General features: G+C 53.1%; 1 protein-coding gene across 1 annotated transcript in view; it reads left to right on the top strand.

Annotated features, from left to right (window-relative positions):
* Positions 1–5,041: 5,041 nt before the first annotated feature.
* TNFRSF8 (TNF receptor superfamily member 8) overlaps positions 5,042–20,474 on the top strand; it is a 67,021-nt gene continuing 51,588 nt past the window's right edge. The window contains exon 1 of the mRNA XM_059064658.2: positions 5,042–5,277. Coding sequence (XP_058920641.2) covers positions 5,215–5,277 — 63 coding nt within the window. The 5' untranslated portion in view covers positions 5,042–5,214. The remainder of the gene's footprint in view (positions 5,278–20,474) is intronic.

The following is a 20,474-nucleotide window of genomic DNA, read 5'->3' as shown; positions in this document are numbered from 1 at the left end:
CATTCCCATGTGATGGATGAAGAAACTGAGCCTCAGAGAGGACGAGAAACTTGGCCAAACCTGCACAGTTAGTAAGTGGCAGAGATGGGATTTGACTGGGCTGTGTCGTTCCAAGGTCTAGGCCAGCCCAGAACAGCCTCCAGAAACGCCCAGGCCCAGATGTGGATCCAGGCCTCCCATCTCTCTCGCTCTCCCGGGAGCCTCAGAGAAGATCATCACATCCCAGCCCCTCATTTCACAGACCATGGTGCAGAGGCCCCCGGGAGGAGAAGTCACAGGGCTGGAGGCCAAGCTGGCCCTCAGGCTGGGCTCTTCACTCTCCGTGTGGCCTTCCCACACTAGAACTGCTGCCTATCAAGCTGGAGCCGTGGCTGAGGCCAGGCCTGGGTGCCCGAGGCCCGAGTCCCCACAGTGGCTGTGTGACCAGCTGGCTCGGTGTGCTGAGGCACCCACCTGGCATCACCTGAGGGGTGGGGAGAGGCCTCTGATGCCCGAGGGCCTGGCCTGTGGGCCTCTGCATGAGTCACGTCTTGGCTGGAATGGCGAATGCGTGGTCAGCTCACCCGTTGGGGAGGGGCGCACCGGGCCATGGGCATTTCAGCTGTGGTCCTGAATGGAGAGGTCTGGTGCCCTAACTGGGGCCTGGGTATCTGGTGGGCTTAGGGCAAAGGACAGCGAAGCCCCTTACCTTGATTTCTTGCCTCCAATCCAAAGAGCTTTATATGTCCATTGTTTTATTCAGGGCTCCTTGCAACCCGCAGAAGGCTGCCGGGTAGCGCTGAAATCCACATCTGGCAGAGAAGGAAACGTGCCCAGATGATCCCCACCTGCCTCCTGCACCTGTGCAGTCCCCACTCACCTTGAGGAGAGCCAGCGGAACATCGTGGAAATGATGAACTGTGATTTCTGAGGCTAGATCATAAAAGACAACGTGGCTTCCGTCTTGCTCTCTTGGGACCACTTGCTCTGGAGGAAGCCCACTGCCATGTTGTGAGGACACTCAAGCAGCCTGTGCAGCTGAGGCCTCCTGTCCACAGCCATGTGAGTGGTTCATCTCGGAAGCCTCAGTCAAGCCTTTCAGATGACTGCGGCCCCAGCTGACAGTCGACTGTAACCTTGCTAGAAAATCCCCCTGTCCAGTCTTTCCCCAGTTGCTGGCCCACAGAAACAGTGTGCTACAATGTTCGTTATCTTAAGCTGCTAAGGTTTGAGGTACACAGCAATAGATAACTAACACACTCAGAGAAAAGAAATGACTTGCCCACAGTCGCACGGCCAGACTAGGACTCCCATACCAGTGCTGTTTCTCCTGGGGAAAGCAAGGGCATCGGTGGCCTAGAGAGGGAAGAGAAGGCAGCTGAGGCTTGAAAGCTAGAGTGGATTGGAGCCAAATCCCAGCCCTGCCACTCTCAAGCTGTGTGACCTCAGGCAAGTTACTTAACTACTCTGAGTTTGTTCATCTATGAAGTAGAGATAGAAATATTGAGTTGAATAAGATCTTGTTGCCAGGCTTAAACGTCTGGCCAAGGGCCTGGGTATCCGGCTTGCTGGTGTGCAGCGTTGGTGTCCCGCCAGTCAGCTGACAGCCCCTAATATTTTCTCCCAATGCCGAGGCCTGAACTCCACCATTTCTTACCACCCCTCCAAGGGGCCAGAGCTGAGTGGCCAGGGTCTAGCTAGTGCTGGGCCTCGAGGAGGGAAGAGCTCTGGGGGCTTGAGTTCAAGCAAGGCAGCCTGACATGTAGGTCCCACCAGAGAAGCCCCCAAATGAAGTCCCACTTCCATCAAGGCCCTCAAGAAAGGGACTGAGAGAAGTACCTGTGCCAATCAGAGAAGAAAGGTCCAAGCTTTCCCCCTCCGGCTTTCAGCCTCCTACCTGCCTGCTGCTGCCTGCGGCAGAAAGAATCCCTTTATCTGCTGAGGGTATTTTGGGGCCATTCGGGACTGGGGTTCCAGCTGTTGGGGAAGTCCCTGAATTTCCTGAACCAAGTCGGAACCTTGTGTCTCGCTCAGCAGCCCTTTGGTGACACAGGTTCCCAGTCCCCTGCAGAGAGCTTCTTGCTGCACCTGCCTTCCGCCCCCTTCCTCCGAGATGAGATGGTCCAGGCAGTGCTGTTCACCTTCCTGCCTCCTGCAGGCCTGGGGGCCTGGCTTCCACAGCTCGCCCTGCTGCCCCCCCCCCCCACCCTGCGATCCCACAACAGGACCCGCTGCTGTGCCTCGCTCGCCCTCGGGACTTCCCCTCCTGCTCTTCAAAGCACTTTCACATGCGCTCAGGGGTTGGCGAACCACCTGAAACCTGCAGAAGACAGGCACTCAGCTCTGGCCATTGCCTGCTCTTTAGAATCCCCCGAGCATCCATTTTTCTTGGCTGCTGCAGTTTCTCCAGTAGAGGCTGACGTCCCCCCACCCCGGCCCCCAACCCCTCCTGGGACCCAGCTTGTTCCCTGGCGACAGAATGTGCCCTTCTCTGGGCTGGCTGGTCACTGGCTCGAAGCCCTGGGCTAGGCTCTGTATAAGGCTCCCCAGGACATCCTGGTGCTCCAGGAACCCCCAGTTTCCTGGGCCAGATGGATACATGAATCAGTCATTACAGTCATGACACAGTGAGATCAGTTCTAGAATTGAGCTACCAAAAAAACGAGAGAAACCGCCTTTCTTACTGGGAAGATGGCTGGGGGAGGGGAGGGAACAGTGCCAGGAAAGCTGCAAAGAGGAGGTGGCACTGGAGCAGTTCTGAGGACAGACAGGAATCGGAGGTGTGTTCTAAGTGGAGGACCCGTGTGCAAAGGCGCGGGGCTGGGGGGAGTGTGGCATGAGAGGCTGGAGCGCTGGGGGGTGGCAGGGAGGAGGAGAGACACAGGTAAAGCTGGAGACATAGGACCAAGCCAGGCGGGGAAGGGCCTTGAGCACCATTGGCTCTGGGGACCCCAGGCTTCGTGGATTCACTGCTCTTGCCTCAGAGTTGCTCACCTGCAGAACGGGCACACAAATTGGATCTTCTTCGTGGACTTTCCCTGAGGATTCAAGGAACCAAGGCCTGAAAACTCTGAGGACAAAATAAGCACTCAAAGGCAGCTACTATTATTACAATAAGTAAAGGATACGATTTGTCAGGTGATGAGAACCCCGACAGAGCAGGCTGGGCAAAGGGTCCCTTTCTGCCCAAGGAGGGGAAGGACAGGAGGGAGAGACAGATTTCCCCTGCATCACTATAATTATCATTTTTGACAGATGTGCAGTATTCCGTTAAACGGGTATACCACAATTTCAACCATTCCTTGTTTTTGTGATTGTTAGGGTATTTCCAAAATTTATAAATAATGTTTTAGGAAACGTGACTGTGTTTATAGTTTACTTTTTTCTTTTTCCAGTTCAATTATGTTCTTAGTTTTTCTTTACTAGGGTGAAATTACTGAGCCACACGTCGTAAGCTTTTTTTTTGGGGGGGGGCGTGTTTGTTAAGAACTTCCATATTGCTTTCTGAAAAGGGTTGTAACATTTACTAGCAGAGTATGAATGTGTATTCTGGTTTCACCACAACTTTGGGGTTGGATTTTACCAAAGTTGTTTTTATAAAGAAAAAAAAAAACCCTGATGACTTAATAAGTAGAAACACGTATCAAAATTTGCTTTAATTTGCTTTGATTTGCATCTCTTCGATTGCTAGAAAGGTGGAATTTTCATGCCTGTAATTAATGTTAATTTGTATCTCCCTTTGCATCAGCTGTTTTGATGCTGTTATTTGGTCGTGTGCGGATGTGTGTTTAACAAGTATTTATTGATTCAGAGCACCAGCTCTTCTACAGTAGAAAGCTCCGGACTGGGAAGCAGGCATCCTGGGTTGCTCCTGCCCCTGCCTGGTTCTGTGAACACCACGGCGGTCACTTCCATAATCTCTTAATTGTTTAACCACAATCCCAGCTCAAACATGCCAGGATGCTGGGCCTGGCGCATCCGGGGAGAGCCCAGAAGTGGGTCTCCAGGGAGGGTGCACAATATAGGCACCTTTCAAGTGGAATCCAGGAGTTCAAGGAGGGTTGTGGAGACTTTGTTGGGAGACAACTGCTGGTGGCCCAAGGAGATGGAGGTATTTCTGAAAGATGGGGGCCTTACGCCTTGCAAGACAGACTGAAGTGCAGAATCCTGAGGGTCCTCGGGCCAATCTGGATGGTCCTTGGTCCTTGGATGTCCTCTGGCCATCTTTAGTCAGAGCACCTAGGACCAGCTGCCTGTCTCTGAGTCTTGGTTTCCACTTCTGAAAAAAACAAACACAAGACAAGCAAATGAACCCTTGGCCTGGGGCATACTCAGTGGATGTGCAACAGGTATGTATGAAATGTAGAATGAAAGGAGCCGAGAACCCATGGGATGGAGAAGCACTGGAAGGGAAAATCATCTGCTGCAAGTGAGAACTTAATTCGAATGAGGCTTGTACATTTTCTTTCTTTCAGGGAAGAATGCTAGGCTCCTCCTCTAGGCATAAAACTCTCAGGGGGCAGGGAAGCACCTGTGGATTGATAACCAATGTCTATTCTTTTCTCCATCAGTCCCTCCAACAGTCAGTGCATCTGCCTAGCCACCCACCCACTTCATTTTACAGCAAATATTTATGAATGGGAGTGAATTGTTGATGGTGGCTCTCTCTGCAGTCTCCTGACTCAAGCGGTCCTTTCCAAAGAATCTCCAGGTCAGGAGTGAGTACCCGCCCCCCTTCCCCCATCCAGGGGCGGGAGCTGCTCTCCCCGCCCCTCAGCCCAGCTGGGCTGGGCAATATACCCGCGCCGCCTCCCCGCCCCCCCCCGCCCCCCCCGCTCCCCGAAGCAGCAGAACCCTGTTCTGTCAAATCCGGGGCAGGCCATTCAAACAGCAAAAGGGGAGTGTGGCTTTCCTGAGTCTTCTCTGCACGTGTTTGCTCCCTTTTTGTCTCGAGTGCTAGTAGCAGCGTTCCTGGAAACAGTCTGGGGTACCTAGTGCGCCTCAGGTGGTGGTGGAAGGGAAGGCTTAAGGCTGTACCTTCGGAGAAGGAGCGTCCACTTTGGAAGTGACTTCGCAGCGTGCGGTTGGGTGCCTGCGAGGTGCGCCGCGGGAGGTCTGCAGGCCCTTGCGCCGCCGCTCCTGGCAGCTGGCGCCGCACGTGGACACAGCGCGCTCTCCAGGCTGCGCAGGTGGCGTGGGCTGCGAGCCCGGTCCTCCCCCCGCCCCCCCGCCGGGATGCGCGCCCTCCGCGCTGTGTTGGGGCTGTTGCTCCTGGGGGTGCTCCGAGCCTTACCGCAGGTAAGGGGGACGACAGGGTCCTAGGGAGGCGCCAACGAGCCAGAGCCCCCTTCTTGCCGTCGTTGCCCTGAGCCCGGGACAGTGCAGGGCCGGTGGGCCGAAGGGGAGAACAGAGGTGCTCCACAGCTAGTTCCCTGCCCAGCCGGGGTGAGGGGGCACAGGTGACAAGCAGGAATCGCAAGTATTCACAGGTGGGCGGTTGGCTGACAGACTAGTAGGGGCCCCTTCGCCTGCCCTCTCCGGGTGCTGGGATGATTCATTCATTCATTCATTTAATATAAATGAGCAGAGGGGACTGCCTGCAGGAGATGGGCCGTTTGTGGCGGGGGGGTCCTGGGCAGATCAGGTGAGGCCCATGGGGGTCTGGGCAGGACGGGTGGGGTCTCCCTTGGCCAGAAGAGGTTGGTATTCAGGCTCTCCCAGGGTCTAGGGAGGGAGGGAGAGTTAGGTGTGGGTGAGAAGCAGGGGTGAGCCAGCCGGATCAGACAGATTAGCTTCCCCCACTCCAGTTTAGCCAACCACCGTGTAGATTTCATGCCCTAGAGCACGTGGTGGGTGTCCAGCCCTGGAAAAAGGTCAGCGGTGGGGCAAACATATGTTGAGGGAAGCCCCAGAACCGGATCTGGAGACTGCTTTAGGAAAACTGAGCACTTACCCAGTGGCCAGGACCGAGCTAGGCACGGGGTGGGGGGAGAACTCAGGTTAATCAGATGCGGTCTACTGCCTAAGCACTGAGTGCAGGGTCTGAAGAGGAGACAGAGGTCCTGGTGGACCCCTGCGTAGAACACAGTGGGTGTTGGTGAGGACCTGCTGCATATGGGTACAGAAGGCAAAGGTGGGAACGATGATATTCTGTTGGGGGAGGGGCAGGGCCCTCCCCACCACTTTAATCCTACGGGAAGAAGGGGGGGCCCCCAAATGGAGTTCAGTCCAATTCATCCAACCTTAGGGCAGGGGGAGGAGGGAAGTGGAGTGGGCATCAGGCTGAAGGAGGGAAAGTGCACAATCACTTGCTCCCCTTCCATCTTCAACAGGGCAATGTGAGACACCCCCCTACCCCCACCACACACACAACAGAGGGCAAAGGGGGGCAGCTGACAGCGTTGCATGTTACACAACAGAGGCCCTGGCTAGAGAACCCCCTCCCAGCCCTCCAAGCCCTCTGCTGATAACCTGGGGGAGGGTGAGAGTTTGGTGTGCCAAGGTCTTGGGGAGATAAAGGGAAGGGAGGACTGTGAGGAGGTCTGGGAAGGTTGCTAACATTTGGTGGCTGGAGCTCATGTGCTTCCTTTCAATAGAGTGAAATCGCTTTTTTTTTTTTTTTTTTTAATTGTGGTACACGGGCCTCTCACTGTTGTGGCCTCTCCCTTTGCGTAGCGCAGGCTCTGGACGCACAGGCTCAGTGGCCATGGCTCACGGGCCCAGCCGCTCCGCAGCATGTGGGATCTTCCCAGACCGGGGCACGAACCCGTGTCCCCTGCATCGGCAGGCGGACTCTCAACCACTGCGCCACCAGGGAAGCCCTGAAATCGCTTTTTAAATTAAAAAAATAATAGGTATTTAATTACACAAGGAATAAATGAATATATCCCCAATGCAAAAAGAAAAGAAGAAAATTGAAACCCTACAGATAAAGCTAAATCGTTGGGTATCTTATCCTGATTCCTACGACGATGTAGCCACCATTATTGCTTTGGTGTTTCCTCTGCAGACCTTTATAAATGCATGTCCATATTTATATCTGTTTTGTAAAAAGACATAGGGTTTTCCATATCCTATACTATAGGGAACGTACAGATCTTTCTTCATTTGGCTTTTACAATGTCTGCAGTGTGTCTTGGGGAGCTTTCCATGTGGATACTTACAGATCTCCCACTTACTTTTTAAAATGCTATCTAGTACTCTACCAAACGGGGGGGTTCCATCGTCTATTAACTCGTGTCTCTGATGGGTGGGTGGTGAGGTTCCTGTCATTGTTTTTTGCTTGCTTGCTTGCTTGCAGCATGAGGCTCTTGCGACATACGGCCTCGCCTGGATGCTTTGGGGAACAGTGTGTGCTTCCCTCTCAGAGAAGAAGCTGAGAAGAGTGTATCGAAGTGCAAAGTGAAAATGCATTCAAATTAAAAGATGCCACAGAATTGCCTCCCAGGGTGACTAGAGGCTTTTCTCTCCCACCAGCAGGGCATGAATGTAGAGTAGTGACTTCCCCACATCCCAACGGGCTTTTGGTCTTATTTTTATTTTTGTCAATGTGACCGGTGAAGAGGGCCATATCCTTGTTGTGTCCATTTGCATGTCCCCCTGCTGGAGAGGCTGATCATCGCTTGTCCCCTGTGGGCCCAGACATGGGTCATTTATGGGCAGGAATTGGGGCACCAGTGATGGAAGGGCTGTCTGCCCACCTCGGTACTCCCCTGCTCCCTTCAAGCCTTCTTTCACCTCTATGGTTCCAGTAAGAACTTGGAAAGTTCATTATTAAAAAGAAAAAAACAACCCCTCCCCCTGCCCCACCAAATCAGGGCTGAAATTTTAAATCCTTTCTTCGTCGCCATCCTATCTAACGTGACTCCATCATTTTGTGGTGGGCTCTCTGAGGCAAGAATGCTCTCTTACTGTGTATCACCTTCTGAGAAGGAGATTTAGCCTCCATGCCTCTTCCTACAGTTTCCCCTCGAGCGCTTTTGTAATGTGATCCAGGCTCACTCTGGTGCAAATCCGGAGGGAAAAAGTCATTGTCTGGGCGCCTCCTTCACTTCTCCGTCCTTTTATCCAGGCCCCCGGGGGTGGAGGTGGCCGGATAGGGAGGCCCAAGGCCTTTCCAGGAGTTCTGCAGGTGCAGAGCTCCCCTATCATCCTCCTCCAGGCCAGCCTCCTTCCCACATCCACACCCTCCCCCCTTTCCAGCTCCATTTTCCTCCAGCCGGACGTGGACCTCTGCCCTGAGTTAGCCATCCTGCCGAGGAAGGTTCCCAGGCATGTGGCGCTTCTCCCACCGGGGTTTCCAGATCTCATCTCGCGAGACCCCCCATAGAGCGGGGTGCTGACCTACGGATATGCCAGCAGGAGGGCAGGAAAGACTTTCTGGCTTTGTCTTGGTAAGGGCGGCCCCAATCCTGCCTGGGGGCAGAAGTCCACTCTACATGAGAACGAGGGGAACCGGAGAGGGGGCCCCTGATGTGAAGAGGTGGAAGGAGGTGTGGGTTGGTCTGAAGCGAGGCCTCCCCTTCCTCAGAGGGGAGCCGGGGCCGCCAGGAGGCGATGGGAGGGCATTACTCAGCTGGAGAGCCGCCAGTGCTGGGGGAAGGGCAGCGTTTACTGTAAGTTTCTGGCCCCACTCATATCTGACCTAGACTTGTTTGCTGAGTTGTGATTCATCCTTAGGCTCGTACACACACCTTCCTCAAACTTCCCTTCACCTCAAGGAGCATCATTATAAGGAAAATGAAGCTGAGAGATGTCTGGGTCTGGGGAGCACTGGGAGGCTTGCGGGGGGCGGTGTCCTTGGCACAGATGTTTAGTTTAGTTCAGCCGGTGGTGCCCTGACACCACGTGGGGGTGCCTTATCTGGCATTAAGGTCCTCATTTTCCAAACGAGGACGGGGAGGCTCGGAGGTGGAGGGGGGTCTTGCCCACAGTCCCAGGACTGGTCAGGGGCAGAGCCGGGCCAGAACCCCAGACCCGATGGACAGACAGACTGTCCAAAAAGGCAGCTCCAGGCAAAGCTGGTCCTCCAGCTTCGTTCTCTCTTCCCCCTCCTGCCAGAGGCTGTTGGGGTGAGGGTAGGAAGACTCCATGCCAGAATCTTCGCTGCCTAGGGCTGGAAACCACTGGGCATCCTCGGTGGCCTTGCTGGTGGGGAGTGGTGACTGAAACAAATACATTCGCACACGTGAGTGTTGCGAGTTAAGTTTTATCTGAGGCAAAATGAGGACTGCAGCCCTGGAGACAACGAACGTTTCAGATGAGTCTGAGAAACTGCCCCGATATATAGGAGTTTTGCAACGAAGGGCAGGTAATCGGAACGTCAAAAGGTTACTGTTAAATAAAGAAAACCAGATATCTTAAGTTAGGAATTTAGCGCTTTTCTGTGTATGGGAACGTGCAAGAGTCAGCTCACTGAAACCATTCCTCTGATATGCACCTCAGCTATCTGGGGCCTGTATTTGCACATCTTGAGTCTCCTCAGGGCTCACCAGCTGCCACTGGAGGGCTACAATCATTGGAGACTGCGACATCCTTTGTTTATTGATATGGCAGGAAATATTCCACTTATAAATAATCCATTCCACTTATAAATACTCCATTTATCGGGAGGGACTTTTAATATGGCAATCAGTTACTCACTGAGTGCCTAACTCTTCAGGTCCATTCATCCAAGTATTCATTCATTCATTCATTCATTCATAAAAATCTTAAAGGAGCAGCTGCTCTGTGCCAGGCATGGCTCCAGGGCTTTCATCCCAGGCTGTTCCTGGTAATTACTCAGCCTCCTGTAGGCCTCTGGGGACAGGCCTCCCTTCCGTCCTCCCCAGGCAGCTCATGCCATCCTGGGTTACTCTGACATCTAGAAGGTCTTTAGGATGTGCTGAAATCTATCTCCTCGAAGCGTCTACCCATTGGTCCTGGTTCCGGAAACTGCGGCTATGTAAGCAAGATGAGTCCACCGTCCTCAGAAATTCCTCCCAGTGAGATGAAGACAGAGACCCCTGAGCGCCCCCACACCCCCGCCGAGGTCTCCCGGTCCGTCTCCCAGACCACCCAGGGCCTCCAACGTTTACTCCTCATGTGCCATGGGCGTCAGGCCTGCTCACAATGTCACTGGGTGGACGTGCGTTATAACAAAATAGCTTCAACCGAGGAGGTCAACAGAAGGCCCGGACCAGCAATCTTGGCTCACGAAAGTAAGCAAAGAATTGCAAACTACCTTGTTAAGCTTAAGCACAAAGCAAAGTTTATTTAAGCATAGGTGCGCTCTCAGAGAGAGGCAGAGAGAGACAGAGAGAGAGAGAGAGAGAGGGAGGGGGCGCGCGGGCTGTTTCTGAGAGCAGGCTGTTTCTGCGAATTGAAAGCAGCATTCCTATACAGGCTTAAGGGCTCTTTAAGGAGCATTTTGCAGGGAGGCGGGGGTGAGGGACAGGGGATCACTATTTGATTGACAGTCCCAAGCTCTGTAACAACTTTCCCGCTGTGCATGCTCTCCCCATTGAATCGCTAGGAAACACCCCCTCGGGGGCAAAACCACAGTGTAGATTTTATTATAATTATGATATAACGAGTTTGGGTTTATAGGTTATACGCCTGTCTAGTCTGGGCGTGCACGGCCTGCGGACCTCCCCTTGTGTTACGGTGCCCCTCTTTATCAGGATAAGCTGCCCACCACATGGCCATAGTTTCACCTGTTCTGGGTGGGGGTCAAGGGAGAGTCCCCAGAGGGCTGGGCGCGTGACTCGATCTCTTCTTGTTTTTCTCTCCACTGTCACCTCCTTGCTGCTAATGTCTGACTAACTACCTAACATTACCAGTTCATCCGTTCCACAAATGTTTATCAAGCACCTACTGTGTGCCAGGGAGTGTTCTGGAGGCTGCAGGTGCCTCCAGGCCAGCACACCAGGTCTTTGCCTCATGGAGCTGACATTCCGCCAGGGTGACAGACGGTGAACGGACGGTGCTCCCTGCAGTGGAGAGGATTCTATCCAGGTAGTGTGAGAGGGGCTCAGCTACCCTAGGTGGGGAAAACAGGACAGCCTCTCCCTGGGAGGTGGGGACAACACAGGAGTGAAAACTGGAGGAACAGGACGGAGGCCAGTGTGGTGAGTGGCGTGAGAGGGTGGCGGGAAAGTAGGGAATAACACAGACTTCTGTCTGTGGTTGGGGGGTTTTGCCGGGGGAGTGACATCACGTACGTTTTAAAGGTCGGTCTGTCTGTCTGCTGGGGATGGCGCAGGACACGGGGAGCAGGAGGCCCCGCTGATGCTGTGGTCCAGGGGAGGGGTGGGTGGAGACGTGAAAACAGGAAAGTACTTTGGAGCTAGAATCGCTAGGACCTGTGGATGGATTGGGTGTGAGTGCAGAGGGCAAAATGGGAATGGGGGATCCTGTCCAGATTTGAGGGCTCCGCACCTGGCTGAATGGTGGTGTCGTTTACGGAGGTGGGAAAACTGGGTATGGGACAGAAAGGTGTTGTGGAGAAAAGCACGAGTTCCGCTTTGCACATGTCCAAGTGTCAGCGTGGGGTTGAGCGTTGGAGTTGGGACCTCTCCGCAGAGCTCGGGCCCCTGATGTGCTGCTGCCTGTGGGGGGGGCGGTGGGATGGGGGAGGGAGCGTCAACCCTCCCTCAGTGGAGCCACCTTGCTTCTACTGATGTGGGCCAAGACCCCACATCTTTTGGGGGCCACTGTGTTCTCTTGTTGATTCATTCCAACCCAGCGATAGGATCTTCCATTCATCCTGGTTACATTTTTTTTTTTTTTTGGCTGCTCCGCATGGCATGGGGATCTTAGCTCCTCAACCAGGATCCAACCTGTGCCCCCCAGCAGTGGAAACTCAGAGTCTTAACGGCTGGACCGCCAGGGAATTCCATCTCTTCCTGGTTACATTTGATATCCGTTTTCTCTTGCTGATGTAACAATCACAAATTTGGTGGTTTACAACAGCACAAATTTATTACCTTATAGCTCTGAAGGTCAAAAGTCTAAATAAAACAGGTCACAGCAGGGCTGCATTTCTTCCAGATACATTAGGGGGAAATCTGTTTCCTCGCCTTTTCCAGCTTCCAGAGGCTGCCTGTATTCCTTAGCTCGTGGCCCCCAATCACTCTGGCCTCTGCGTTCATTGTTACCGCTCCTTCTCTGACTCCGCCCCTCCTGCCTCCCTCTTATAAGGACCCCTGTGATTACATAGGGGCCACCAGGATAATCCAGAATAATCTCCGCATCTCAGGACCCTAAACTTAGTCACGTCAGCATAGCCCCTTTTGCCGTATAAGGTAACATATTCACAAATTGCAGGAATTAGGACGTGGATGTTTTTAAAAATAAACATTTGTATTTATTACAGAAAAAGTAGAAAATAAACATAAAGAGAAGAAAATTAAAACCACCTGTAAGCCCACTTAGTGTGTATTCTTTTTCTTTTATTTTTATTTTATATTGGAGTATAGTTGATTTACAGTGTTGTGTTAGTTTCAGGCGTACAGCAAAGTGATTCATTTATACATACACATGTATCTATTCTTTTTCAGATTCTTTTCCCATATAAGTTATTACAGACTATTGAGTAGAGTTCCCTGTGCTATACAGCAGGTCCTTGTTGATTATCTATTTTATATACAGTAGTGTGTATATGTTAATCCCAAACTCCTAATTTATCCCTCCCCACCCCCTTTCCCCTTTGGTAACCGTTAGTTTGTTTTCTATGTCTATGAATCTCTTTCTGTTTTGTAAATAAGTTCATTTGTATCATTTTTTTAGATTCCACATATAAGTGATATGATATTTGTCTTTCTCTGTCTGACTTACTTTACTTAGTATGATAATCTCTAGGTCCATCCATGTTGCTGCAAATGGCATTACTTCATTCTTTTTTATGGCTGAGTAATATTCCATTGTATATATGTACCACATCTTCTTTATCCATTCATCTGGTGATGGACATTTAGGTTGTTTCCATAGGATGTGGACATTTTTGAGGATCATTATTCCACCTACCACATACTTCATGTCATCTTTTTAAAAAAATCTTTTTTAAAATTGAAGTATAGTTGACATACAATATTTTATTAGTTTCAGATATATAGCATAGTTATTCAACATTTATTGATATGTACTTTACAAAGCGATCGTCACAATAAGTCTAGTAACCATCTGTCACCACACATATTACAATGTTAGTGACAATATATTCCCTATGCTGTACATTACATCCACATGACTTAATTAATTTTATAACTGGAAGTTTGTACCTTTTTTTTTTTTTTTTTTTTTTTGTGGTATGCGGGCCTCTCACCGTCGCAGCCTCTCCCGTTGCGGAGCACAGGCTCCAGACGCGCAGGCTCACCGGCCATGGCTCACGGGCCCAGCCGCTCCGCGGCACGTGGGATCTTCCCGGACCGGGGCACGAACCCGCGTCCCCTGCATCGGCAGGTGGACTCTCAACCACTGCACCACCAGGGAAGCTCGGAAGTTTGTGCCTTTTAATCCCCTTCATCTATTTTGCCCCCACTCTGCAACCCTGTCAAGTCTCTTTGGGGAGACAGTAGAGCATCATGGTTAAGGAGCCTGCCAAGTTTACACCCTGCCTCTGACACTTACCATATGGTGCTCTTGGGCAGGTTAAGTCACTTCTCTGGGCCTCAGTTTCCCCATCCATAGAATGGGGATACTCATAGTAGCTACCTTGTAGGGCTGATGGAAGGATTATATGGGATAATCGATGAAAAGTGCTGAGAACAGCTCCTGGCGTGTACTGAGGGCTGTGTGGAGGTAAGCCATTATTAAGTGCCTGTTGTATGCTAGGCATTGTGGATGCAGGATGCAGGTGAACCAGTTACAGTCCCTGCCCTCCAGGGCGGCAGCATGGGAAGTGGGACATGGAAGGCTGTGTAATCAGTACTGTGTGGAGAACTGTCCCAGGCCCGCGGGAGCCCACAAGTGCCTGTCCTCACCTCTGCCTGGGTTGTCGGGGAAGAGCTTCTGCCGGGAAGGAGGAGCTGGCCAGCCTGTATAGTTTGGGGTGACAGGCTCTGTGCCGTGGATGCTGCCAACGTCCTCAGCAACATCCAGGTCACACGGACCACCAGCAAGGGTGTGGGGGGCGGGCCCGGGGCTTTTGCTCTGGAAGCTCCGTCAGCAGGTTTCACGTGGGGGACTCTGGACCTCCAGGGGGCTGAGAGCTCCCAGAGGCATCGTCCCCGGCCTCATTTCATTGCCTGCCGTGAGCCCCACGTTGTTTCCGTGCTCGGGGAGGGCACGGTCCCCAGAAATGGTTCCAACCGTCCAGGACCATGAAACCCCTAAACCAAACCTTCCCCTTCCCACCCAGGACACATGCTCTCTCTGCCACTGAGTCAGGGCAGGGGGACCAAGAGTTCTCTCTGTCCCAACAGTCCTGGGGTGGGGTTGGGCCCGGCTTCCCCGCCTTGCAGGCTGGGAGGACAGAGATGGCCACGGAAGCACGCCGGCCCCATCCGGGCAGGTGGGCTGACGCCGGGGAAGGCATCCCAGGCACCTCCGAGAGGGCTAGGAAAGCCGAAGTGCCACTGGGAAGCTGACTCTCCACCCATCCTTCCTCCCTGACACCATCAAGTTTTCATTGGCATTGCTAGTGTCCCTTGGTGGCTGGCGCTACAGGGGACTGTTATTCCAGGACGGGGGTGGACTTTACCACGTCTGAGATATAGCCGAGCGTGCATCTCGGACACTTGCTGCGGCCCCAGGACCTCCACGAAGGCTATAAGCTGAACAACAGGCTCGCGTGGCTGGCTTGGGGGTCTCTCCTGGGCAGGAGGGGCGTCAGTGAGAAGTGAGGAGTAGGAAGTTGCAGAGTTTGGACTCCGAGGCCAGACCTTGGTTTTGTTACTCACCTCCATCCTGTCCACCCCCTCACGTGTTAGCTGCTCTACAACCCTTCGTGGCTCCCGCCTGCCAAAGGCGGTATTTCCCAAAGTCACTTCCATGGAATCGTAGTTCCACGAGGAAAGGGCTCGAGAGCCAACTAAGTTTGGGAAACAGTTTGTCTCTCTGCTTCCATTTCCCCACCCCGAACCTTTCCTTGGAGAATCAGGCAGCAAGTAAGCAGATAAAAGGCTCTGAGAAACCGCTCAAATGGAACCCAGTGATTCTTTGGCTTTCGTTTCTTGTTTTGCTCGTCACCTGCTGACATCCTGCAGCGCCAGCGTTTGCTGGAACGCAGGGTGGGAAACGAAGAGTTCAGTCAGTGCAGACTGAGGCCCTGAGTCCTGGGCCTCCTGTCCTCCGGCTCCCGCCGTCCAGCCCGTCAAAACCCTCAATGCTCCACAGCTCTGTTCTTGCCGGCCTCTGTACCTTTGCTTCTGCCTGAGATTCCCTCCCCTCAAGAGTCCTTCAACAAAACAAGACAAAAGAAAACGAACCCCCAAACGGAAGTTCTCCTCCTCCAGGAACCATCCCCCAGGTTAGCTCTTTTTCTCTGCTTATCCCATGATGCTTAGGTTTTTCTGCTTCGTGCTAGGGATTCGTGTATTTTTCTGATCCCATCTGTGAGGGGCCCCTTCATCATTCATTCCATGGATTGTTATTTAGCGTCTCCCGTGTGCCTGTCCCGGGAGCTGTCTTCGCGAAACATCACTGCCTGGAGTTGGCCTCTGTGTCGTCCCCAGCACGGAGCACAGCGCCTGGTTCCTGCCGGACCTTCAGTGAATGAGTGGTATAGAGGGGACTCAGGGTTACTCTTTGTCTTCTCAGGAGGGGCCCTGTTTTCTTATTGTGACTGTCATTACCACAAAATCAGAGGCTTGAAACAACACAGATTATTATCTTTCAGGTCTGTAGTTCATAAGTCCGAAATGGTTGTCCCTGGGCTGGAATCAAGGTGTAGTCGGGGCTGTGCTCCGATCTGGAGGCTCCAGGGGAAAACCCAGTCCCTTGTCTTTCTGAGGGCCAGAGGCCACCTGCACTCCTTGGCTCGCGGCCCCGTCATCCGTCTTCACACCAGCTGCATGACATCCGTCTGACCCTGCATCCATCCCCTCTCCTTCTCTGACACTCTGACTCTGACTCTTCAGCCTCCCTCTTGCACTTTTAAGGACTCTTGTGATTACATTGTTCCCCCTACAATCCAGGATCGTCACCCCTTCTCAAGGTCACTGATTAGCAATTTTAATTCCATCTGCCACCTTAAGTCCCCACTGCCATTTAAGGTGACATAGGTTCCGGGGATTAGGGCGTGGACATCTTTGGAGGGGGACTATTCTGCTGACCACAGACCCCTTTCTATTTTTTTATGAATTGGTACAATTCTTTTTTAAAAAAATTAATTAATTGGCTGCATTGGGTCTTCGTTTCTGCACGCGGGCTTTCTCTAGTTGTGGCGAGCGGAGGCTACTCTTTGTTGCGGTGCGCGGGCGTCTCATTGCGGTGGGTTCTCTTGTTGCGGAGCATGGCCTCTAGGCGCATGGGCTTCAACAGTTGTGGCACATGGGCTCAGTAGTTGTGGCGCACGGGCTTAGTTGCTCCGTGGCATGTGGGATCTTCCTGGACCAGGACTCGAACCCGTGTCCCCTGCATTGGCAGGTGGATTCTTAACCACTGCGCCACCAGGGAAGTCCCACACAGATCCCCTCCTCATTTTCCTCCATCCCACATGGAAGATACTCAGTGAGGATAAACTCATCAACTCTCATAAACTTCATCTCAGAGGAGGTACTTACCTGTTCCTCCTGCCAGGGGCTCCAGGCTCCCTCCTCTTCCTTCCAGGCTCTTTCTGTGTCTACTGTCTTTGGGTTTTATCTCCAGCTATGAGGTACACACTCCCCCTCAGTTTCCTGGAGACCAGAGGTAGGAACTGGATCCTGAACATAGGTGTCATGGCTGTGAGGGATACGGCCAGGACGGGGACACACTGTGTGCCATGGATGTGTTTAAGGTCAGGGAGGAGGATGACTTCAGTTTCATGTGGTCTCTTGGTCTGGAGCTCAGGTGAACCCTCAGGGTGGAGGGAGGGGTTCAGATCCCCCAGGACTAGGAGATGACGAAGCCCAGCCTGTTGGCAGAATAGCCTAGTGGTTACTTACGAGGAGGGCTGTGGTCAGAAACCTGTGCATATGTCACCGTATACGGCAATGAGAACTTTGGAGATGTGATTAAGGGTACAGACCTTGAGATGGGGAGATTAGCCTGGATTATCCAGGTGGGCCCAATGTCCTCACACGAGCCCTTAAAAGCAGAGAAACTTTCCTGGCTGCATTAAAGAGAGATGACACAAAAGAAGAGGGAGATGTGACAGGAGAAGGACTCTCCCCACTGTTGTGTGTGCTTTACAGATGGAGGAAGGGGGCCACAAGCCAAGGAATGTGGCGGCCTCTAGAAGCTGGAATGACTTTAGTTCTAGACAGCAAAGAGACGGGACCTCAGTCTTAACCACAAGGAAACGGATTTTCCCCTAGAGCCTCCAGCAAGGACGCAGCCTTGCCCACATCTTGATTTTCGCCTGCTGAGACCTGGCCTGGATGGGGGTGATCAGGGAGCCCGGGGGGGCGTGCCTGGGGAAGAGGCGTGCGTGAATGAGATCTGAAGGATGAGTTGGGATGTGCTGGACCTGGCAGATGGGGTGCCCAGGGGAACAGTGTGTGCAAGGCTGCTGGAGGGTGCGCGTGGGCATGGAAAGAAGGCTGGTGGGAGAGGGCGCCTGAGGTTGCACAGGCCGGATGGGCCAGGGCTGGCTGCTCTTGGGCTACTGTCAGGACTTTGGCCTTTATCCATAGTTTAGTTGGAAGCCATATCCTCGTCTTCAACAGCGTGGAGGGGAGGAGGCCAGATCTGTGTTTTGAAAAAATGGCTCTGGCGTCTGCACCGTAAGTGGGATGCGGGGGATGGGGTGGATGTGAGGAGACCCTGTCTGACCATTCTCAAGCCCAGAGGCGGGGAGGTGAGGAGGAGCTGGTGGGTTTGGGAGTAGAGCTGGAGGTTAAATGGACGGGAATAAGGAAGCAGAGCCCGGTGGATAAGAGCCTGAGCCAGATGGCTAAGGCCAAATCCTGTCTCTAACACTGCCTAGCTGTGGGACTTGAGGCAAGTTTCTTAACACCACCGTGCCTCGGTTTCCCCATCTGTAAAATGGGCTAGATGGTAGGTCTAGGTGAGGCCTGGGATTCTGCATTTCTAGCAAGTTCCCAAGTGGTGCCAGTGCTGCTGGGCTCCGGCACCTCACCGCGAGTAATCGAGGTGCGGGTGGGGTGCACCTCCCAGCTCTGCCCAGCTCCGGCCCTTGTGGGGTATTTTACATCTGACCTGACTCCCCCACCTCCCACCCCTGCGCCTTGCCCTCAGCTCTAGGCTCTCAGCTTCTGCAGGTGTGGCCTTGCTCCCGTGTCTCTGCAGCTGTGACCAGGTGGGGCTTTTTGAAAGTGAAATTTACCAGGTTTTGTAGGGAAAACCAAATCAACCTGAAAATAGGTCTAGAAATGGGAAGGTTTCAGGCCGCTCTGTCTTTATCTTGATGCCACTAAGCTTGGGCCACAGGCCTCTGGTTACATAGCTCATCACCCCGTGGACAAGTTGCTCTGCCTCAGACCTGCCGGGGAACCCCACCCAAAAGCACCCCCCCCCCTCCCAGGCCTCGGACTTCCCCCTCCCACTCTCCCCTTTCTGACCCACCTTCCCTCCCAGGCTGGGGTCAGAGGGCGGCCCAGCTGTCTCTCCCCCTTCCCCAGGGGCAGCAGGAGCTGATGGGCCATCCAGGGTCTGGGCCCACGGCCAGCGGAAACTGGCAGGGCCCTCACAATTCAGAGGCTGCTGCCTTCTCTGCCAGTAGCTGGTATGGGTGAAGGGCCCTTGTGAGTGGGTAGTGCGAGACCACGGGGGGTGGAGGCGGCGGGGCAGGTGGGGAGATAGCAGAGGGAGGGCAATGAATGGGGCGGGGGGTGGGGGCTGCGCCCGGGCGGGGGACGGCTTTGGGGGACCACGGACAATGCTGCTAAGGCAAAGCTCAGGGCCCCGGTTCCACCCCTCTCTAGTTTCTGGGCCGGGGACACCCTGGGAAGGTGGGGTTGCGTCCCCCACTGGAGTGCCGGCCCTGGACGGAGTTCTGGCACCCGTCAGCTCTCTGGCACGCAGTAGGTGTTCGGTGCAGCCCTAGGAGTGGTCAGGTCAGCTGACTGGACTCAGAGCTTGACCCTCCACAAGGTGTGTGCTCTTGGGCAGGCTCTTCACCTCTCCCAGACGGATTTCTGTGCGAATAGGGTCTCACAGGGCCCTTGGGCTCAGTAAGTGCTGTTGTCACTTCTGCAACGTGTGTGCATTGCATTGACCCATTTTCTGGGTGCTTGTAAAGCCATGACATCATAGCCCCCCAAAAAAGTCCCCAGTGTCTTTTCCAGAGAAGGCCAGTCACAGGGGCCTGGGGATGTCTGGGGTGAGTGCTAGGGCACGGGGTGAGCTATGCCCCAGCCTGGACCCCACCGACATCTCTGGGAATGGCTGGGGGGAGCGGGCGTCGGCCCCTCCATGGCGTCGGGGTAGGCCAGCCCTTCTCCCATAAGCCCCACCCGGGAACGGAGGCCCCCAAGTTCTCTACTCCCTTCTTGGGGCTCTGGTGGGCTCCAGCTGGACATCCTGGTTGAAATCCCACTGTCCCTGGGGACGGTGAGAAGATCGCGCCCCCTGGTGGCAAACTACAGATTTACACAGATTTATTGTTGAAAAGAGCTGCCCTCTCCTTCCCGAGCGCTTAGAATCCTAGGGGGTGCTACTATTTACACATGCGGTTTTGTACAATTGCTTTATTTCGCTCTCTCTCTTTATGTATACTTTATTATTATTATTATCGTCTTTTACTGAACCTTTGGCTAGTTAGTTGCAGACATTTTGATCCTTCACCCCTACATATTTCAGCATGTTTCTTCTACGAAAAGGACATCTCTTACATAAACAAGTTTTCAGGCATACAGCTTGATAGAACATAATCAAATGTAAACCCCATATTCAAATCTCACCAGTTATCTCAATATTTTCCTTTATAGCAATATCCCACTTCCCAGCCTGATTCAGGATCCAATCCAGACATTACATTCAGTTCTCCAGTCTTTAGTCTCCTTTATACTGGAACATTCCACAGCTCTTCCTCATCTTTCATGCAGTGGCATTTTTAAAGAGTCCAGGCCAGTTGTTTTGTAGAACAAACTGAGTCCCTCAGTTTGGGTTTATCTGATGTTTCCTCATGATTTTTTAAAAAATTAATTAATTTATTTTTGCCTGCATTGGGTCTTCGTTGCTGCACAAGGGCTTTCTCTAGTTGCGGAGAGCGGGGAATACTCTTCGTTGCGGTGCACGGACTTCTCATTGTAGTGGCTTCTCTTGTTGCGGAGCATGGGCTCTAGGCGCACGGGCTTCAGCAACTGTGGCATACAGGGTCAGTCATTGTGGCTCACAGGCTCTAGAGCGCAGGCTCAGTAGTTGTGGTGCACGGGCCTAGGTGCTCCGTGGCATGTGGGATCTTCCTGGAC

The sequence above is a fragment of the Kogia breviceps genome, chromosome 1, assembly GCF_026419965.1.
Source record: "Kogia breviceps isolate mKogBre1 chromosome 1, mKogBre1 haplotype 1, whole genome shotgun sequence".
Taxonomy (NCBI): domain Eukaryota; kingdom Metazoa; phylum Chordata; class Mammalia; order Artiodactyla; family Physeteridae; genus Kogia; species Kogia breviceps.
Note: the sequence above shows the minus strand (reverse complement) of the source record. Positions and strands in the feature narration are given on the sequence as shown.